This window comes from Hemiscyllium ocellatum, chromosome 28 (genome assembly GCF_020745735.1).
Source record: "Hemiscyllium ocellatum isolate sHemOce1 chromosome 28, sHemOce1.pat.X.cur, whole genome shotgun sequence".
In the NCBI taxonomy this organism is placed as follows: Eukaryota; Metazoa; Chordata; class Chondrichthyes; order Orectolobiformes; family Hemiscylliidae; genus Hemiscyllium; species Hemiscyllium ocellatum.
The window spans coordinates 35,604,940-35,621,492 of record NC_083428.1 but is presented as its reverse complement, the minus strand read 5'-3'; the positions used below and the strand labels follow the sequence as shown (position 1 = coordinate 35,621,492).

General features: G+C 41.1%; 1 protein-coding gene across 1 annotated transcript in view; it reads left to right on the top strand.

Annotated features, from left to right (window-relative positions):
• mpnd (MPN domain containing) overlaps positions 1–15,024 on the top strand; it is a 53,122-nt gene extending 38,098 nt beyond the window's left edge. The window contains exons 10-13 of the mRNA XM_060846422.1: positions 2,148–2,218; positions 6,526–6,615; positions 10,490–10,582; positions 10,968–15,024. Coding sequence (XP_060702405.1) covers positions 2,148–2,218; positions 6,526–6,615; positions 10,490–10,582; positions 10,968–11,054 — 341 coding nt within the window. The 3' untranslated portion in view covers positions 11,055–15,024. The remainder of the gene's footprint in view (positions 1–2,147; positions 2,219–6,525; positions 6,616–10,489; positions 10,583–10,967) is intronic.
• Positions 15,025–16,553: the final 1,529 nt, after the last annotated feature.

Sequence of the window (16,553 nt, the reverse complement as noted above, 5' to 3'; positions counted from 1 at the left end):
TAATCCACCACCCGTCATCTCTCCAATGAGAGAACAGCCCCACAACCTGATAAAACTATGGCAACTTTTTATCTCTCCCTCACAACTCCGTTCCTTCCCCATCAAACCAATCCCATTCTCTGGTCACTGCTGCAGCATGAATGAACCGTTCTCCACCTCAGCTGAGTTTATGATATGATCACTTCTTTACCTCAAGAACTGCCTGTTTCCACCGATACACACAGACTGCCTTCAGTCAATTTCTGCTGAAACCTTCAGCTGTCATTCTCAACTCAACTATCCTAATGCTTTCCTGGTCAGCCTCCATAAACTTAAACTTATTCTGAAATCTGTTCCTATGTCCTTGTACAAACTTCTCTTCACCAATCACCCTTGTATTTGCTGTCTTATATTGACCCCAGCTCCATGAGCATTTCTAATTTTAATATGAGTTCACATATTTTGTCTTTATCTTCCCAAGCTTTAACTTCTTGGGGGCACAGTGGTTAGCACTGCTGCCTCACAGCGCCAGAGACCCGGGTTCAATTCCCGCCTCAGGCGACTGACTGTGTGGAGTTTGTACATTCTCCCCGTGACTGTGTGGGCTTCCTCCGGGTGCTCCGGTTTCCTCCCACAGTCCAAAGATGTGCAGGTCAGGTGAATTGGCCATGCTAAATTGCCCGTAGTGTTAGGTGAAGGGGTAAATGTAGAGGAATGGGTGGGTTGCGCTTCGGTGGGTCGGTGTGGACTTGTTGGGCCGAAGGGCCTGTTCCCACACTGTAGGGAATCTAATCCTTCTTCAATCTTTCAATCATTGCAAGAGTTAAGCTTCCACCCCCTCCCTAATTTCAAACTCTGGCCTCTTGCATACTCCCTAATGTCCAGCCAATTGAGCTTTCAAATATATCAGCTCTAAGGTCTGGCATTCTGTCCCTAAAATTATCTGCTCTCTTTCACCCTGTAAAGTACATCTTAAAACCGATCGCAAAGGAAGTTTATCTTCTCTCCCCAGACGTCTGTTTTGGGAAGGTCCATTTCAATCCGATTGCAGTGATGATCTGTCTTTCAATGATTTTGTGCATTTTAAAAGGTGTTGTAAAACTGAGTAATTTGTAAAGCATCACGCTAAGCTAAATTAAGCACAGCCCTTCCCTCTAATATGCACAGATCCAAAGCTTCAGTGTATACATAGATATAGAGGTTTACAAAATTATGAGGGGCATGGATAGGATAAATAGACAAAATCGTTTATCTGGGGTCAGGGAGTCCAGAACTAGAGGGCATAGGTTTAGGGTGAGAGGGGAAAGATATAAAAGAAACCTAAGGGGCAGCTTTTTCACACAGAGGGTGGTATGTGTATGGAATGAGTTGCCAGAGAAAATGGTGGAGGCTGGTACAATTGCAACATTTAAAAGGCATCTGGATGGGTATATGAATAGGAAGGGTTTGGAGGGATATGGGCTGGGTGCTGGCAGGTGGGACTAGACTGGGTTGGGATATCTGGTCAGCATGGATGGGTTGGACCGAAGGGTCTGTTTCCGAGCTGTACATCTCTATGACTATATATGTTGACCTGTATAGTCAAACAGGCCACTGGGATTCCTGATGATGGGCTTTATTTTCCTGCTCCTTGGATGCTGCCTGACCTGCTGTGCTTTTCTAGCACCACACTCTCAACTCTAATCTCCAGCATCTGCAGTACTCACTTTCACCCACTGGGATTTGTTGCTTAGGTGCACATGAGAAATATTCGTTCCAAAATGCTGGTGCCAGAGGAAGCTGAAATTTATGTCCTCAAAAGTATCTTATCTTCTTGTGGGGGGCGGGTGCAAAAGAAAGCTATTTTATGTACTGTAGTTGGCAGGACAGTCCTAACCTGCAGAATTGCAAGTGACCATAGGAACAAGTAAAATTAACAGAACAAACCAACATGACAATCAAGATAAAAAAGGGAATGAAAATCTCAAAGGTTTGGAATGGGAGGATGGACTCCAACTAGGCCCTGGTGGATTATGGTGGTCACAGTGACCAAAGTTACTCTTTAAATCCTGAAATCTAGTCTGGACAGGAGACAGATTGTGGTCCTAATAGTAAGTATTTCTGCGTTATTGTACTTATTAATTCCTGGGAGGGGTAAATATCCTAATGGTCTCTCGCTTGACTTTAAGGGCCGTATCATCAAGGAAGCACTGACTTGGAATCCAAAATTGCTCCGTTCTGGGTTCTGCCTCCCCCAGAGGTAAGTGACCCATCTCTCACCATGTTTTCTTAGATGGTTATTGTCAGAATTCCCCAGTAACATCACAACGTCCGCTTACTGCTAAAGCGACTCAGAAAGTTAATCTGCGATTGCTGTCAATAGAAGTGAGGCTAGAAGAGGACAGCAGGTCAGACAGCGTCAGGGGAGCAAGTCAAGGATGAAGGGTTTTGGCCCAGAACATTGGCTTTCCTGCTCCTCGGATGCTGTCTGACCTGCTGTGCTCTTCCAGCTTCACATCTATTGACTCTGACTTTAAGCATCTGCAGTTATCACTGTCTCCTGTGATTGCTGTGTTCTGTCTGTAACCTGTCTGTAGACTGGAATCATCACATAAGTCCTCTAAAGATGAGCCTTGATCCATGTAGAAGCTGAACCTGGCCTACCATGAATATAGATGGGGAGTGTGACTGATCCCACTTTCTTACCCTGATCTTCTCCCATGAGTCAGTTGAAGCCTCAATCTCTTTTGCCTCCCTCTCAACACTGGAACTGCACAGTGGGTAGGAGTAAAAACTGTTGAGGGTGCACTTAATGCTGCCCTGCTCCTGTAAGTCGACTACTGAAGGCAGGAGGAACTTAGAGGCATCTGTCAATTTGAAAAGTCTTGAGCAGCACTTATTCTGTTCCACTTAGCCAACTGAGATTTAAGACCACTGAATTTGTACAGATAATGCTGCTGAGTCTAATAACTCAATCCTTCTAATAGTGCATTACCTCAGTATCACCTCTTCCTGTGTCCTCCATCGGTGATGTATAGAGTAAAACAACAGAAAGAGTTTTATACATCAGAGTTAATTTCTATAGTTATTACTTTAGGGATTGGAATCAAACCAGAATTTCCCTCTCTGGATATATTTAACATCTCAAAGGTTCAAGTTGCAAAACAGTACTGTTTGCAGCAGTGAATCACTCAATATTCTATAAAAAATTACCAGGAGATGCAGAAAATTTTTCATGAAATTAAACTTTAATCATGCAAAATCAAAGCTGTGGGAGCCAGCAAAATGTCTTCCCTGACTTCCCACAAACTCTTTGTTCTCTTATACAGTTGTTCTTCCCGCGCTTATTAGATAATATTAGCATAGCCAATCATGCTGGCTTGCTTTGTTTTTCTAAACTAATAATCGTCTGCCACACTGGTTCCCTCTGTCACACTTAACCTATCACATTATAACACCATCATCTTCAGCATTAGCTCATCTCCCAGTGATTTAACTAGCCTATCACAATGCACTACCATTATCTGTTACTGGAGCCCTGTAAGATGATTCTGGGCATGCATTGCAACACTAAGTTATCTACATTATTGCCATAATAACTTCCATATGAGCAACTGTTTGGCCTGAGGCTCTTAACTTTAAAGTAAACATTATTTGGTTTGGAAAATAACACTTTTCTGGAGGTTCCTGATGATGGATTAAGTGAAAATGTGCAGCCCCAGGTAATTACTAACGGACACTATCAAATGAATCTTCATTTAATTCATGTAACTAATTTTAGAATTGCAGAATCCAGTTCTCACGCTCATTGTGTGACACGAGAGAGTCATTTATCACCAGATACGCTTCTGCTGTCTCTGAAACCCGATGGATTTGTGACAGGGAAATCGCACGAAATCTTAAATGTTTTTGAGGATTAGCAAATTCCTCAAAAAGGAAATGTAGCTGTTGCTTTATTATATGGATTCCTAGCAGAATTTGCATTTGCATTTGCATAACACTTTGCAGGACATCTGAAAGAACTTCAAATATTTTAAAGTGTATTCACTGTTGAATCGCCTCAATGTAATAACCAACATGCACAGTAAGATCCCATAAACAACAATCTGATAACCTGGTCTAGTAGGACTTGGTGAAAAGAGGCATTCACTGTTCTTCTAATAACCTTTCACATTGATCTGACTGGACAAATCTCACAAACCTCACATCTTAAAGATGCCACATTTGAGAAGAACCTGCAGTCTCCCTACTGTACAAGGTACCAGCCTGAATTAGGTGCTTTATGAATCAGCACAATACATCTCACACCAGGAAGTGAATGTGAAAATTTATGGATTGTTGTAAAACATTGTAGAACTGAAGGACAAGTCATTGGACTTAAAAACTCAACTGTTTCTGTCTCCATAGATGCTGGCAGATCTGCTCAGTTTCTGCAGGACTTTCTGTTTACATTTGAGATCTCCAGCATCTGCAATATTTTGACTTTATTGGATTGAGGTCCTTTACTGCTTCTCCCAGCCTGGTCTATATGTGACTCCAGGCCCATGCTAAGTGGTTGACTGTTAAAGCCCTGGGGTCAACTTGCAATGGGCAATCTATAACTAACTGGCCAATACCACTCCCATAAAACAAACAAGCAACAACAAAAGCCACAGAGTAGATTTACAGAGGTAGAGCTCCTGTGGTGCAGTGGTAGTGTCCCTGCCTCTGAACCAGAGGACCTGAGTTCAACCTGCTCCAGAGGTATGTCATAACACATCTGAACAAGTTGATTAGTAGTATCTGTATCAGGGAGAAACTGGGGCAGATATTGGGGAGTGATGGGAGATAATGTTGTTTCAATTTGAGGAATTTTTATCGTGTGAACAGAGAAACTATTGGCAGTAAAGTAAAATCAAGAACTGTGGGTGCTGGAAATCTGAAAATAAAATACACATTGTTGAAGGAACTCTGCAGGTCTTGGAGCATCTGTGGAGAAAAAGCAAAGTGGACATTTCAGGTCCAGTAACCCTTTTTATTGCAAAGTTTTTCTTTGTAAATGTTCTTGAATGGAATGCAGGCAGTACTGTTGTGCTCATTCCTAATTGTCTTGAACTAAATGCTGGACCATTTCAGAAGGAAGGTAACCACTCTACTGTGGTCTGGGGTCATATGCAAACCAGACCAGGAACAGATGGTAGATTTCATTCCCTACAAAACACTATTAAAACAGATAGGGTTTCAATTATAGTTTCGCGGTCATGATGTGGAGGTGCCGGTGTTGGACTGGGGTGAACAAAGTTAAAAATCACACAACACCAGGTGATAGTCCAACAGGTTTATTTGGAAGCACTAACTTTTGGAGTGCTGCTCCTTCATTAGGTCAAGTAAGAGGAGGAAGGAGCAGCACTCCAAAAGCTTGTACTTCCAAATAAACCTGTTGGACTTTTGTCTGGTGTTGTTCGATTGTTAACCTGATTTTATAATCATCATTAAGTCTAGCTTTCAATTCCGGAATGGTGGGATTTGAACTTGTAGCCCCCGAGCATTGGTCAAGGCCAGTCACATTACCACTTCTGATGTTACCTCCCCCGACAGTATTATTGGGGCTCCTGTTATTGTGCCCTGGGATGAAGGTAACCCCTGTAATAACCTTAAAAGGAATTGAGAAATACTTGTAGAAAGTAAAATTAAATTTATGTAATGGGAATAAACAAGGAGCTTTCAGTGAGCTAGCACAGACACAGTGGGCCAAATAACCCAGATTGAGTGCTAGTTTGGGTCAGAGGTCAAAAGTTTATGCTTCAAATCCATTCTCATAATTTGGATCATTTTGATGCTGAGGGATGAGATGTTAAACCAGAATGTGGAAGAGTGAAGCTATAATATCATTTCATGAACATTTATCCCTGAAGACAATACCATCACAACAGATTACATTTCTCTCATTGCTGACTGTGGCACCTTGTACTGTTCAACTTGTTGCTGGTTTTGTCCTCTGACAACAATGACCACACTTCAGAAATATCCCGTTACCTCGGGGCATGAGTATGTTACATAAAGTTTGGACTTTCCATTCTTTTCATGCTATAAAACTCTATGGGTTAGAAATACAACTTGTGGTAATCTATTCTGCCCTTGAAAAATGGTGGTTAACATTCAGTTTGGGGGAGACTGCTTGTTGCCATATTTGTACAAGCAGTCTGCATGTTTGTAAATTGCATGCGACTGCTTAAATTTGCAAATTAGGTCCCTATGCAAGTCTCCCCCAGCCGGTGGGGTAAGGTTTGACTGGCTGATGGCATGTAGCTGGCCATGGATTCAGTTTGGACCTCGTGTCTGCAGGAATCACTCAGTGAAATCGTGGCTGCACTGATCACAGCCGGTTTTGGTTAGGAGAGGAAGTTCTCGGTCTAACTCCATTCTTGGGTTGAGTAGTTATCCTGTGTCCATGGGACATTGTGATGTAGGACTATCAGCATCTGTTGGGACAAGGTGAGGGTTTGGGCTTCTTAATGCTGACAGTTTAAGTAAAGTCTCCATTTATCGCAGGTCTGTGTATCATCAATCCATTTTCATTTCTTTTAGCAAAAACCCAATGATTATGGCATTCCCATGGAAGTGGAGATGACCTACGTGCAGGATACATTTCTAACCTCGGATGTCCTACATGAAATGGTACTTGTTTTTTTTTGTAATGCCTCGACTTCGGTTTGTTTCACAAAACAAAAATGTACCTTTTGGACATTGATCAATGTTCTTCAGCGTTTTTGCCCGGCCATTGCAAGCTGTGTAATGACCCACTGGGATGCTGTTACAAACTGAATGTGATTGAGACTCAAATGATCGTGTGGCTTATAATACACACGTTGTCTGAAAACTCCATCCTGACAACATCCCATTCCAATTTCTCACCGAGTGACTCTAGAAATTGAATTTCAGCATCGGGGCCTATCTCACAATGACTGTCCTGAACTAAAATACTTCAGCGTGATCCCATCCTTCAGGAGTCTCCTTAAAAGCAATTTGCCCAACAGTGCATTCTGGCTGGCCCTCATCTTGTTCCATTTTCCCTCACAAGGATATTGCCAGGGTTGAAGAATTTGAGCTATAGGGAGAGGCTGAACGTGCTGGGGTTGTTTTCCCTGGAGCGTCAGAGGTTGAGGGGTGACCTTATAGAGCTTTACAAAATTGAGGGGCATGGATAGGATAAATAGACAAAGTCTTTTTCCGGGGGTGGGGAAGTCCAGAACGAGAGGGCATAGGTTTAGGATGAGAGGGGAAAGATATAAAAGGGACCTAAGGGGCAGCTTTTTCACAGAGGGTGGTGTGTGTACGAAATGAGCTGCCGGAGGAAGTGGTGGAGGCTGGTACAATTGCAACATTTAAAAGGCATTTGGATGGGTATATGAATAGGAAGGGTTTGGAACGATATGGGCCAGGTGCTGGCAGGTGGGACTAGATTGGGTTGGGATATCTGGTCAGCATGGATGAGCTGAACTGAAGATTCCATGCTGTGCATCTGTGACTCTATGACGATGACTCCTGTTCCTTGTTCTCACTCCAGTTAAAGTGCTTTCTGAGTAGCGCCAATGTGAACCAGTGGTGTGAGGGAAGCAGCAGCCATTGGGAGTATGTACAATTGGAATAGTCTTGCCTTTTTGAATTCAATGCAAGTGAGAACTCAAATGGGCCTATTCCGATTTTGAAGAGTGGAGCGGAAACCACTAAAGTATTTGATTTTTAGCAATAAAGAAATATCAATAGCAAACACATTGCATAAAATTAAAATAAAGGGCCATTCATTGAGCGGACTGATCATCCAGAGAAGAAAATTTACCGGAAACACAATGAGTCACTTATGAAACTGCATAAATAACCAAAGACGCTTCAAAGATCTAAATATACAGATGTACATCCACATGCACACAAAATTTCCATGTATTCACATTTCAGTCCTTTCAAACTTTCACTTTGTTCTGATTCTATTTTACAGACGTATGTGACTTCCAACTTAACTGCAAACTATTAACTGTGAAAGAATGTAATTTACTTGAGCCTGTTCTATTGTAACAAGTATTGACTGTAAATAATACATAAAATCATAACTATTGCAGGGACATGGTAATGCATCATGTGAACCATATTACACATTACTCAAAGAAATGCATTTTACACAGATCCTGTGCAAAGTGTACGTTCTCATTATTCTCCCATCAGTACCATAAGTCTAAAATTGTGAATGCAGAATGTTTATTCATACTAATGCAGAAGTCTCAAAAGTTAATTGTAGTTTGGGGGGAGTGTTGGTGGCAACGTATATGTGGTCAAGGCAAATGGTTCATGTCGCATGTCAAATATTCTTGCAGCAAATGTGCACCTGCCTCACGGAAACCCACCATGTTTTCCTAAGTTTTCAGGAACATTTCAGTAGTGCCCTCTCCTCCCACCTAGTGGCCAGCTTCTGCAAGTGCATGTAAACTCAAAGTAGTTGCTAAAAAGCTTCCGATATTCCCCTCACTGTCAGATAAGTTAAATTATAGTTACCAACACCACTGGTTGCCTCACATTGTAACACATCTTTAAGATTGTTTGGGAACTGGGAAAGTGGGTACAGATGTGATCTAGAGTCATAGTATAGAGCTCTATAGCAAACACCCTTCGGTCCAATTTGTCACTGCTGACCAGATGTCCTAAATAAATCTAGTCCCATTTGCCAATATTTGGCCCATATCCCTCTCAGCACTTTCTATTCATGTGCCTATCCAGATGTCTTTTAAATATTGTCAATGTACCAGCCTCCACCATTTCCTCTGGCAGCTCATTCCATACACACACCACCCTTTGCGTGGAAAAGTTGCCTCTTAGGTCCCTCTTGAATCTTTTCCCTTTCACTTTAAACCTATGCTGAAGGGTTCTGGACTCTGGAGAAAAGACTTTGGCTATTCATCCTGTCTATGATTTGATAAACCTCTATAAAGTCACCCCCACAGCCTCTGACTTATAAGACAATCAGAGGGTTAGATAGGGTGGACAGTGATTTTTTTTTCCTCAGATGGTGACATAGATTTAAATTGGGAGGTGATAGATATAGGACAGATGTCAGAGGTAGTTTCTTTACTCAGAGTAATAGGGGCGTAGAATACCCTGCTGGCAGCAGTAGTGGACTCACCAACATTAAGGGCACTTAAATGGTCATTGGATAAACATATGGATGGACTAGTGTAGGTTCGACGGGCTTTAGATTGGTTTCACAGGTCAGCACAAAATCGAGGGCTGAAGGGCCTGTACTGCACTGTAATGCTTTATGTTCTATTCATTCAATGAATCAATCTTTGGTGTCATTCATTCATTCGTTCATTGATTCAATCTTTGTATTCATTCTTTCCTTCATTCAATGAATCACTTTTTGCATTCATTCAATGAACCAGTCTTTGAAGGCATTCATTCAGTCAATGAATGAACTGTTGCATTCATGCATTCATTGATTCGTTCGTTCAATGATTCAATCATTACATTAATTCTTTCTGTCAAAAAAATGTATAGATTTGTTCGTTCATTCAATGAATCAACAGCGAGATCTTGGGGGTCCATGTACATTCATCCCTCAAAGTTGCCACCCAAGTTGATAGGGTTGTTAAGAATGTGTATGGTATTCTGGCTTTCATTAATAGGGGAATTGAGTTTAAGAGCCGTGAGGTTTTGCTGCAGCTCTATAAAACCCTCATTAGACCACACATGGAATATACTGTCCAGTTCTGGTTGCCTCATTATAGGAAGGATGTAGATGCTATGGAGAGGTTGCAGAGGAGATTTACTAGGATGCTGCCTGCTTTGGAGGGCTTGTCTTTGGAGAGAGGTTGAGTGAGTCCGGGCTTTTCATACTAGAGAGAAGGAGAAAGAGAGGTGACTTGATAGAGGCGTACAAGGTAGTGAGAGGCATAGATAGAGTAGACAGCCAGAAACCTTTCCCCCAGGGCAGAAATGGCTGTCACGAGGGGTCATAATTTTAAGGTGATTGGAGGAAGGTGTAGAGGAGATGTCAGAGGTAGGTTCTTTACACAGAGAGTGGTAGATGAGTGGAATGCACTGCCAACAGTAGTAGTAGAGTCAGAGACATTAGGGACATACAAACACTGCTGGACAAGCACATGGCAGTAAATTGAGGGGTGTGTAGGTTAGGTTGATCTTAGATTAAGATAAATGCTCGGCACAACATCATGGGCCGAAGGGCCTGTACTGTGCTGTACTGTTCTATGTTCATCTGCCACCCCTCAACCCATTGTCCCGTCTGATCAAGGTCCCATTGTACTCTGAGATAACTTTCTTCATTGTTCCATGCAGATATGATCTTGTTGATCTTTAAGGGGCCTTATCCTCTCCTTAGTTACTTTTTTGCCCTTAATACAATTGTAGAATCACTTTGGATTCGCCTGAACCCTATTTGCCAAAATGATCTCGTGTCCCCTTTTTGCCCTCCTGATTTCCCTCTTGAGTATTCTTTTTAATCATTTTTAATAAATTGCGGATTTTGTTGAAATTCCCTTGACAGATGCTTTTGTTGGAATATTACAAAACAGCTCCAGACATTGTGAAATTCAAAGACAAATGGAATGAGGACACAACATATTTGGAGAAAGTTAAAGTAAGTTGGCTTTTATTCCTTGGATATTCTGAAAGTAGTTAAAGATTCCAGATGTTGTTTTTTTGGCTTCCACGTGTGTCTCAGACCGCAGAGAACCAATCTGGAATGAAGAAAGGCTGATGTGGGATTTCACACTAATGGAAATCATCAGTAAGCCTTGTCTGGCACTGGCTCTGCTACTACAAAGGTTTCCTGGAGAAGTATTTTCCAAAACTAAATACAACGATTTCCCGTGGTTGAGCTTTGGCTTGTAGGTAATTCCAATCGGTGCTTTTATTCGGAACTTTAATGTCCCCAGTAGTTTTTCAAGAGCCCTAAAAAGCAGTTATTGCAACTTGGTGGAATGGCTACATCTTAATCATTTTTTTTCCCCTTTGTGTTAAAGGGATCCCTGGCCAATAAGACACCAAAGGACCAAACCTTTGTCAAAGTTCTGGAACACATTTATAACCAGCTGAGTGCCTGCAGTTAGTTAACTTCATTTGGATTCTTAGCATCTGAGAAATGGAACGAAGCTGGGAAAAAAAGAAGGAATGGAGGAAGGTGAATGTGGAAATTATTCAGAAGAGATCAGGATCAGATTGGAATGTGATTGTTCAGTGTTTCCTGTTTTAAATAGTCTTTGTGTTAGAGACAAACAAATTTGCCTCAAAATGGTTGAATGTTGACACCGATTTCAGTTCGTAGAATGTTGGTATCTAGTTTCACAATTGAATGACAGCTAGAATGCAAAACGTTAAACATGGAGACCTTCTGAGACACTACATTTAAGTAATGAATTTAAGAATGTTTTGTGAATGATTTTGTAAAAGCTCACTTCCACAATATCTGTGTGTGTTGTGTACTTTCACAAGTTTGTAGAATGAACTGGAATCCTGTTGGTGAGTCCGACAAAAAAGACTAGATCCCTGGTTGGAAGCCTGTCATGGCAGTGTGGAAATAGGGAAATTGGTAAAAAGAACATTACAAAGCTGCAGGGATGTACTGAAATGGTTTTTGTCACTGAGGGTACATGTGATAGGATGGCTGCAAAATCTGAAGAGGTTCTGCCTTCTTAAAAAGAATTGTTTACTGGAAAGTTAAGCATCTACACAGGTTCAACCTGAGATGCATTAGACTGACACAGAATAGCTGGTGGAGAGTCTCACCTCTTTGTGCCCCTTTGCACATGAAATGGAGGAATTATGAGAAGTACCAGCAATCTCATGCTGTTGAGAATGCCAATGTACGGAACCCGCCTTGGAGATTGGAAGCTTTCCAACTCTGTGTGGTCTCATTTAATTATTTGTACTTTCTCCAGTAAAAATTAGAATCCAATTACTCATAAATGCACTTGGAGAAGTGGTGAATTTAGACCTTGCCTCCTTGTTTTTCCTTTGATCCTTTTGCATCTTGTTAATTGGGGTTCACACTCCTTGGCTGGCCAGTTGAGCACTGCTGGCAGTAGAAATTTAGCATTGCTCCCTCTCCTTCTACTACCTATTGATTTTTTTGTTTTTGTTTTTTGGGAACAACCAGAACGTCACTTCACTGGGACTGTCCAATTCAGCATGGAAAGAGAAAGGGCTCAATTAAAATGACAGAACCAACATGGCTTCCCTTTTCCCATGAGCAACTGGCAGGGGTCCTATTAGCTGCCGTGAGTGGTGGGTTTCAGACCAGGAGATCACAGTTCAGAGAATTTGAAGTACACGCCTATGTCTCATCAGTATTGACATTTTCCTGTGTAGTTTTTCCACAAGACTCTCTTTAGGCTAGTTGCAAAGTTAGTAAAAAAAAATCATGTCTGAAAAGCTGGGATCCATGCTCTTGCCTTATCTAGTTGCCAAAATGTAATGATAGTAGATTGAGACTGTCCTAAGCTGACTGTGTTTTAGTGAGTCAGATTATAGTGTTGTAGGACATTCAGGTCTTTTCTGTTGTGGGCCATTGGGTGCTTCTTATTACAAGAAAAATGCATAGTAGGTGCTTTATAAAATGTAAATACCTCACGTACAATAGGAAAGAAAATGTGCAAGTTTTGCAAGTATTCAGCAAGTCCTCTTACTGGTAAGTAAAACACGAGCCTGTCATCTTTTGAATTTCGAATTGAATTAACAGATTTGCTGTCATCAGTTAGTCGTATTGACGCACTAACATTTGATCCAGAGATGAAAAAAACAGGCTCCATCAGGGTGTATTGCTGATCTTGCCCAAGGTTGCAATAAATTGGCCTCCCCTCAGCTTGAAGTGTGTGTGTGTGAGCGCACTATTTGATAAAATTTCATGGACATTCACTGTCACTTGGATAAGGCACAAGAGGTTTCCTGGCACAGGATTAATGTTTTCCACAGGGAGAAGTGGGAGAGGGAGTTAAAGCTCTGGTTCCATCTAAAATGCTAGCAACCTTCGAAATTATCACAGTCTTTTTAACAAGACTTTGTGAACCAGTTCAAACAGTCTTTGCGCTGCAAGACATTCTTATCTTTTGCATTCTTGGTTCATGAACACACTGTAGTCCACTGTCTTAACTATTAATCTTAATGAATCACGACCACACCCCCAACAGTATCCGTCACAAAGCTACTAAAAACTTGCACATAAGAGCTGCTGTGGTGTAGTGTTAGTGTCCCTATCGCTGGACCAACCCCCACTCAGTGCACCAACATGGCTGGTGTGTAATAAGCAATGGTGCGGGGTTTATGTGTTCCCCCAGAAATAACCATAAATTCCAAAGCCATAATGTCTTAGGAAAGTATAAGCTGACCACTAGATGACACTGCCGCATTTGTTTTTTTTTCTGTTCTCTTGTGGTTGCAGTTTCGTCACTGTGAGGGGGTGAAAGGAAACAAATTTGCCTGTTCTTCAGCAATTATGGTACCACCGTTTGTTTGGATTGGCCTTCACAGGGCTGGGGTTTCCAAACATCAAAGGCTTGCTGCGAGCAAGTGAATAAATAACCAGTGTCACCATTGTACCTAGTTGTTTTAGTAATACAGTTGATGTTTACTTATGGACACGAGTCCCTGTCTTGGAGCAAATCCATGGTATAAACACATGGGGAAAGAGTCCTCCACTGAGTGAAACTACTTTTGCCAATAAACTGCTGCTGTTCGGAGTTAGGTTTCCAATCACTAACCTGGAAATGCTTAATGCAGTATTATTGAAATTCCTTTTGAGTTATCTTAACGTTGGGGAAGTTAACTGGTTAGCACCCATGACAAAAGAACATTAGAAGCAGGTTTACAGAAACAGCACCCCTTGTGGTCGAAATGGCCCAGAAATCCTTCGACGGAAACCGATTTATTTCGTGTGTCACTGTTGTGACTATTGATAGTGTTGGAATCAACAAAACACAGAGATGGATTCAAAGCTTTAAACCTTTGAATAATGCAAGATGTTTGTTAGAATTTCCTCAACAGACAAGGTTTTGCATCAGAATGCATGATCAGAAATTTGCCCAATTGTATGATGTCTGTAATTTCAAGCCTTTGATTTTTTTTTCACACGAGCAATGGACAAGGCCATAACAACTAGTCTGGCACTGTTAAAGATGGCATCTATGATGCCTGAAAGTTGCAGGAGTGGATTTAGAGAACAGAAAAAAAATTCATTTTCAATCTACGGAGAAAGGGGTGGCACAGTGGCTCAGTGGTTAGCACTGCTGCCTCACAGCGCCAGAGACCCGGGTTCAATTCCCGCCTCAGGCGACTGACTGTGTCGAGTTTGCACATTCTGCCCATGCGTGGGTTTCCTCCCACAGTCCAAAGATGTGCAGGTCAGGTGATTTGGCCAGGCTAAATTGCCCGTAGTGTTAGGTGAAGGGGTAAATGTAGGGGTATGGGTGGGTTGCGCTTCGGCTGGTTGGTGTGGACTTGTTGGGCCAAAGGGCCTGTTTCCACACTGTAAGTAATCTTAAAAAAAATGCTGCATCAACAGAAAATAACAATTTGATTTTAGTAATCACATTTACCTTTCGACGAAAGTATTAGAAGCCACTTTGGTTGGTTTGACATGTTAAGAACAAATAGCCTCTGCTCAAAAAGACATAGCAGTTACACTTTTTGATCTTAAATGGGGATGGGGAGGGATCACTACTTTAGCAGCAGAACGATGCGATTTACACAGTGTAACGCTCCTGTTCCAAGTGTGAAGGACACAACATGGGATTTATCAATTACTTAAAAGACTTTGCAGACCTGCCCATCTATTATACTTTACCGAATCAGAGTTGCAGGTCAGATTTTCAGTCTTTATCAACTTTGGTTAATACATCAACCTACAGCCATTTCTCAGGAGCTGCAGGAACATAACATTCACTTAAAATGATTTGACTCATGGAATTCTTATCTGTTTGTAATTTATATTGTGACTACATATGTGCCACTTATGTCCATGTTTCTGAACATGTGATTGTATTTTTGTGTTTTTTATTGTAGCACTTTAGAGAAGTATCACCAATTTGTAGGGAAGAAATAGTTTTATTTCTCAATCACTACAAATATCTGTATCATGCAAACCAGGTATTTTTGAGTTTGATTTAGTTATATATTTAGAATTGAGGACGATCCAGTCAGGGTTTCCAGTCCATAACCTAACCCTTATTAGAATGTTTGAGTGGAAATCAGGCAATCCTGTGCATGAGCAATTGTCCTGCTATCACTCACTGCCTAGATTTAAAGAAAAATGATAACAATTGATGTTAGGAATTTGAGCAAATGGAGGGTTTCATGGGACGATAAAAGGAAAACACATCCGGGGGAGGGAAAAAAACTTGGATCTTCAACTGTTGAATTAGAAAAGTTAATTAGAACAGATATACAAACACATTCATATCAGAACTGATTTTTAATATTTTTGATAAGTTTAATTTTTCTACTTAATTTATCAGTTTAATTTACTTCCTGAAATTTATGGTTTATAAATTATGGACTGCCAATGGGGACACTCAGGTTTTCATTTTGTCTGTTTCTTACTGCAGCTGTGCCTGCCCCTTTCAGTGTTGGGACAATTCCATCAGTGGTCAAAAGGACACGCTTAGAACTGGTGGTATTTATGTTGAAGTGTCAAGCCACTAATACTCAGGATTTGGAGTGTGGAGTTTGATCTTTGACTGAGGGTGTTTCTTCCACCTCTTCTTGATAAGTCAGTAAATTGTGGAAAAGTTAATGATTTCCTAGTCTATTATGTCAGTAGCCCTTAACAGGAAGGTAGCAGTGCAAGGGACACTACAGTTAATTCTCAACTTTGGAATAGGGAGGGAGACGAGTCGCAGAAATCAGTGAAGGTCACTGTTACTTTAATTAGAAGGTTCGAAAGCAGTGGAGGAGAGGATCAGTCTTAGCAACGAAGCCAGGTTTAGGTGAAGCATGACAACTTGGATGATATAGCACAGCGAAAGCAATCTTTTGTGGACCTAATGTTCAGTAAGAGATGGCATTTGCAGCCATTGAGGAAATAACTTGTGACTGAGGTGCAACAGGTCTCAACTCTGTTTTCACATTAACCAGCTGAAAGTAAAGCTGGTTTGGTACTAATCAGCCTGACACCAATAATGTCAAACTATATCTTTAATAGGTTGCCTGGAATTTGATGACTAGTTTTTTTTTAAACAACCTAGGTGTTGCTTTAATGTTTAACACATTAATTAAACTCTCCAAGTTTCAAGTTACTCTCTAGTTGATCCCAAAAGAATATAGATGAGAAATAAAATATCAAGAGCTAACTGAGTGAACCTTGAGATGGTTCAGAGACTGTTCACCACATAGTAAAGTGGAAGATATTTGAGATGTCTCTTTATCCAGGTACGTGATATTCAAGCAAGAGTCTGCCAGAATAGCTATTTAACTGGTCATAAAGGCTCCTTGTGAAATATGGTTGGGATAGTTAGTGTATTTGATGCTAGTGCACAGAACAATCCTTAATGAAGCACAAATCAGGTGCTCTCATTCAGAGGTCATAGAAGGCAGATTTAAAAATATTGCACATTCTA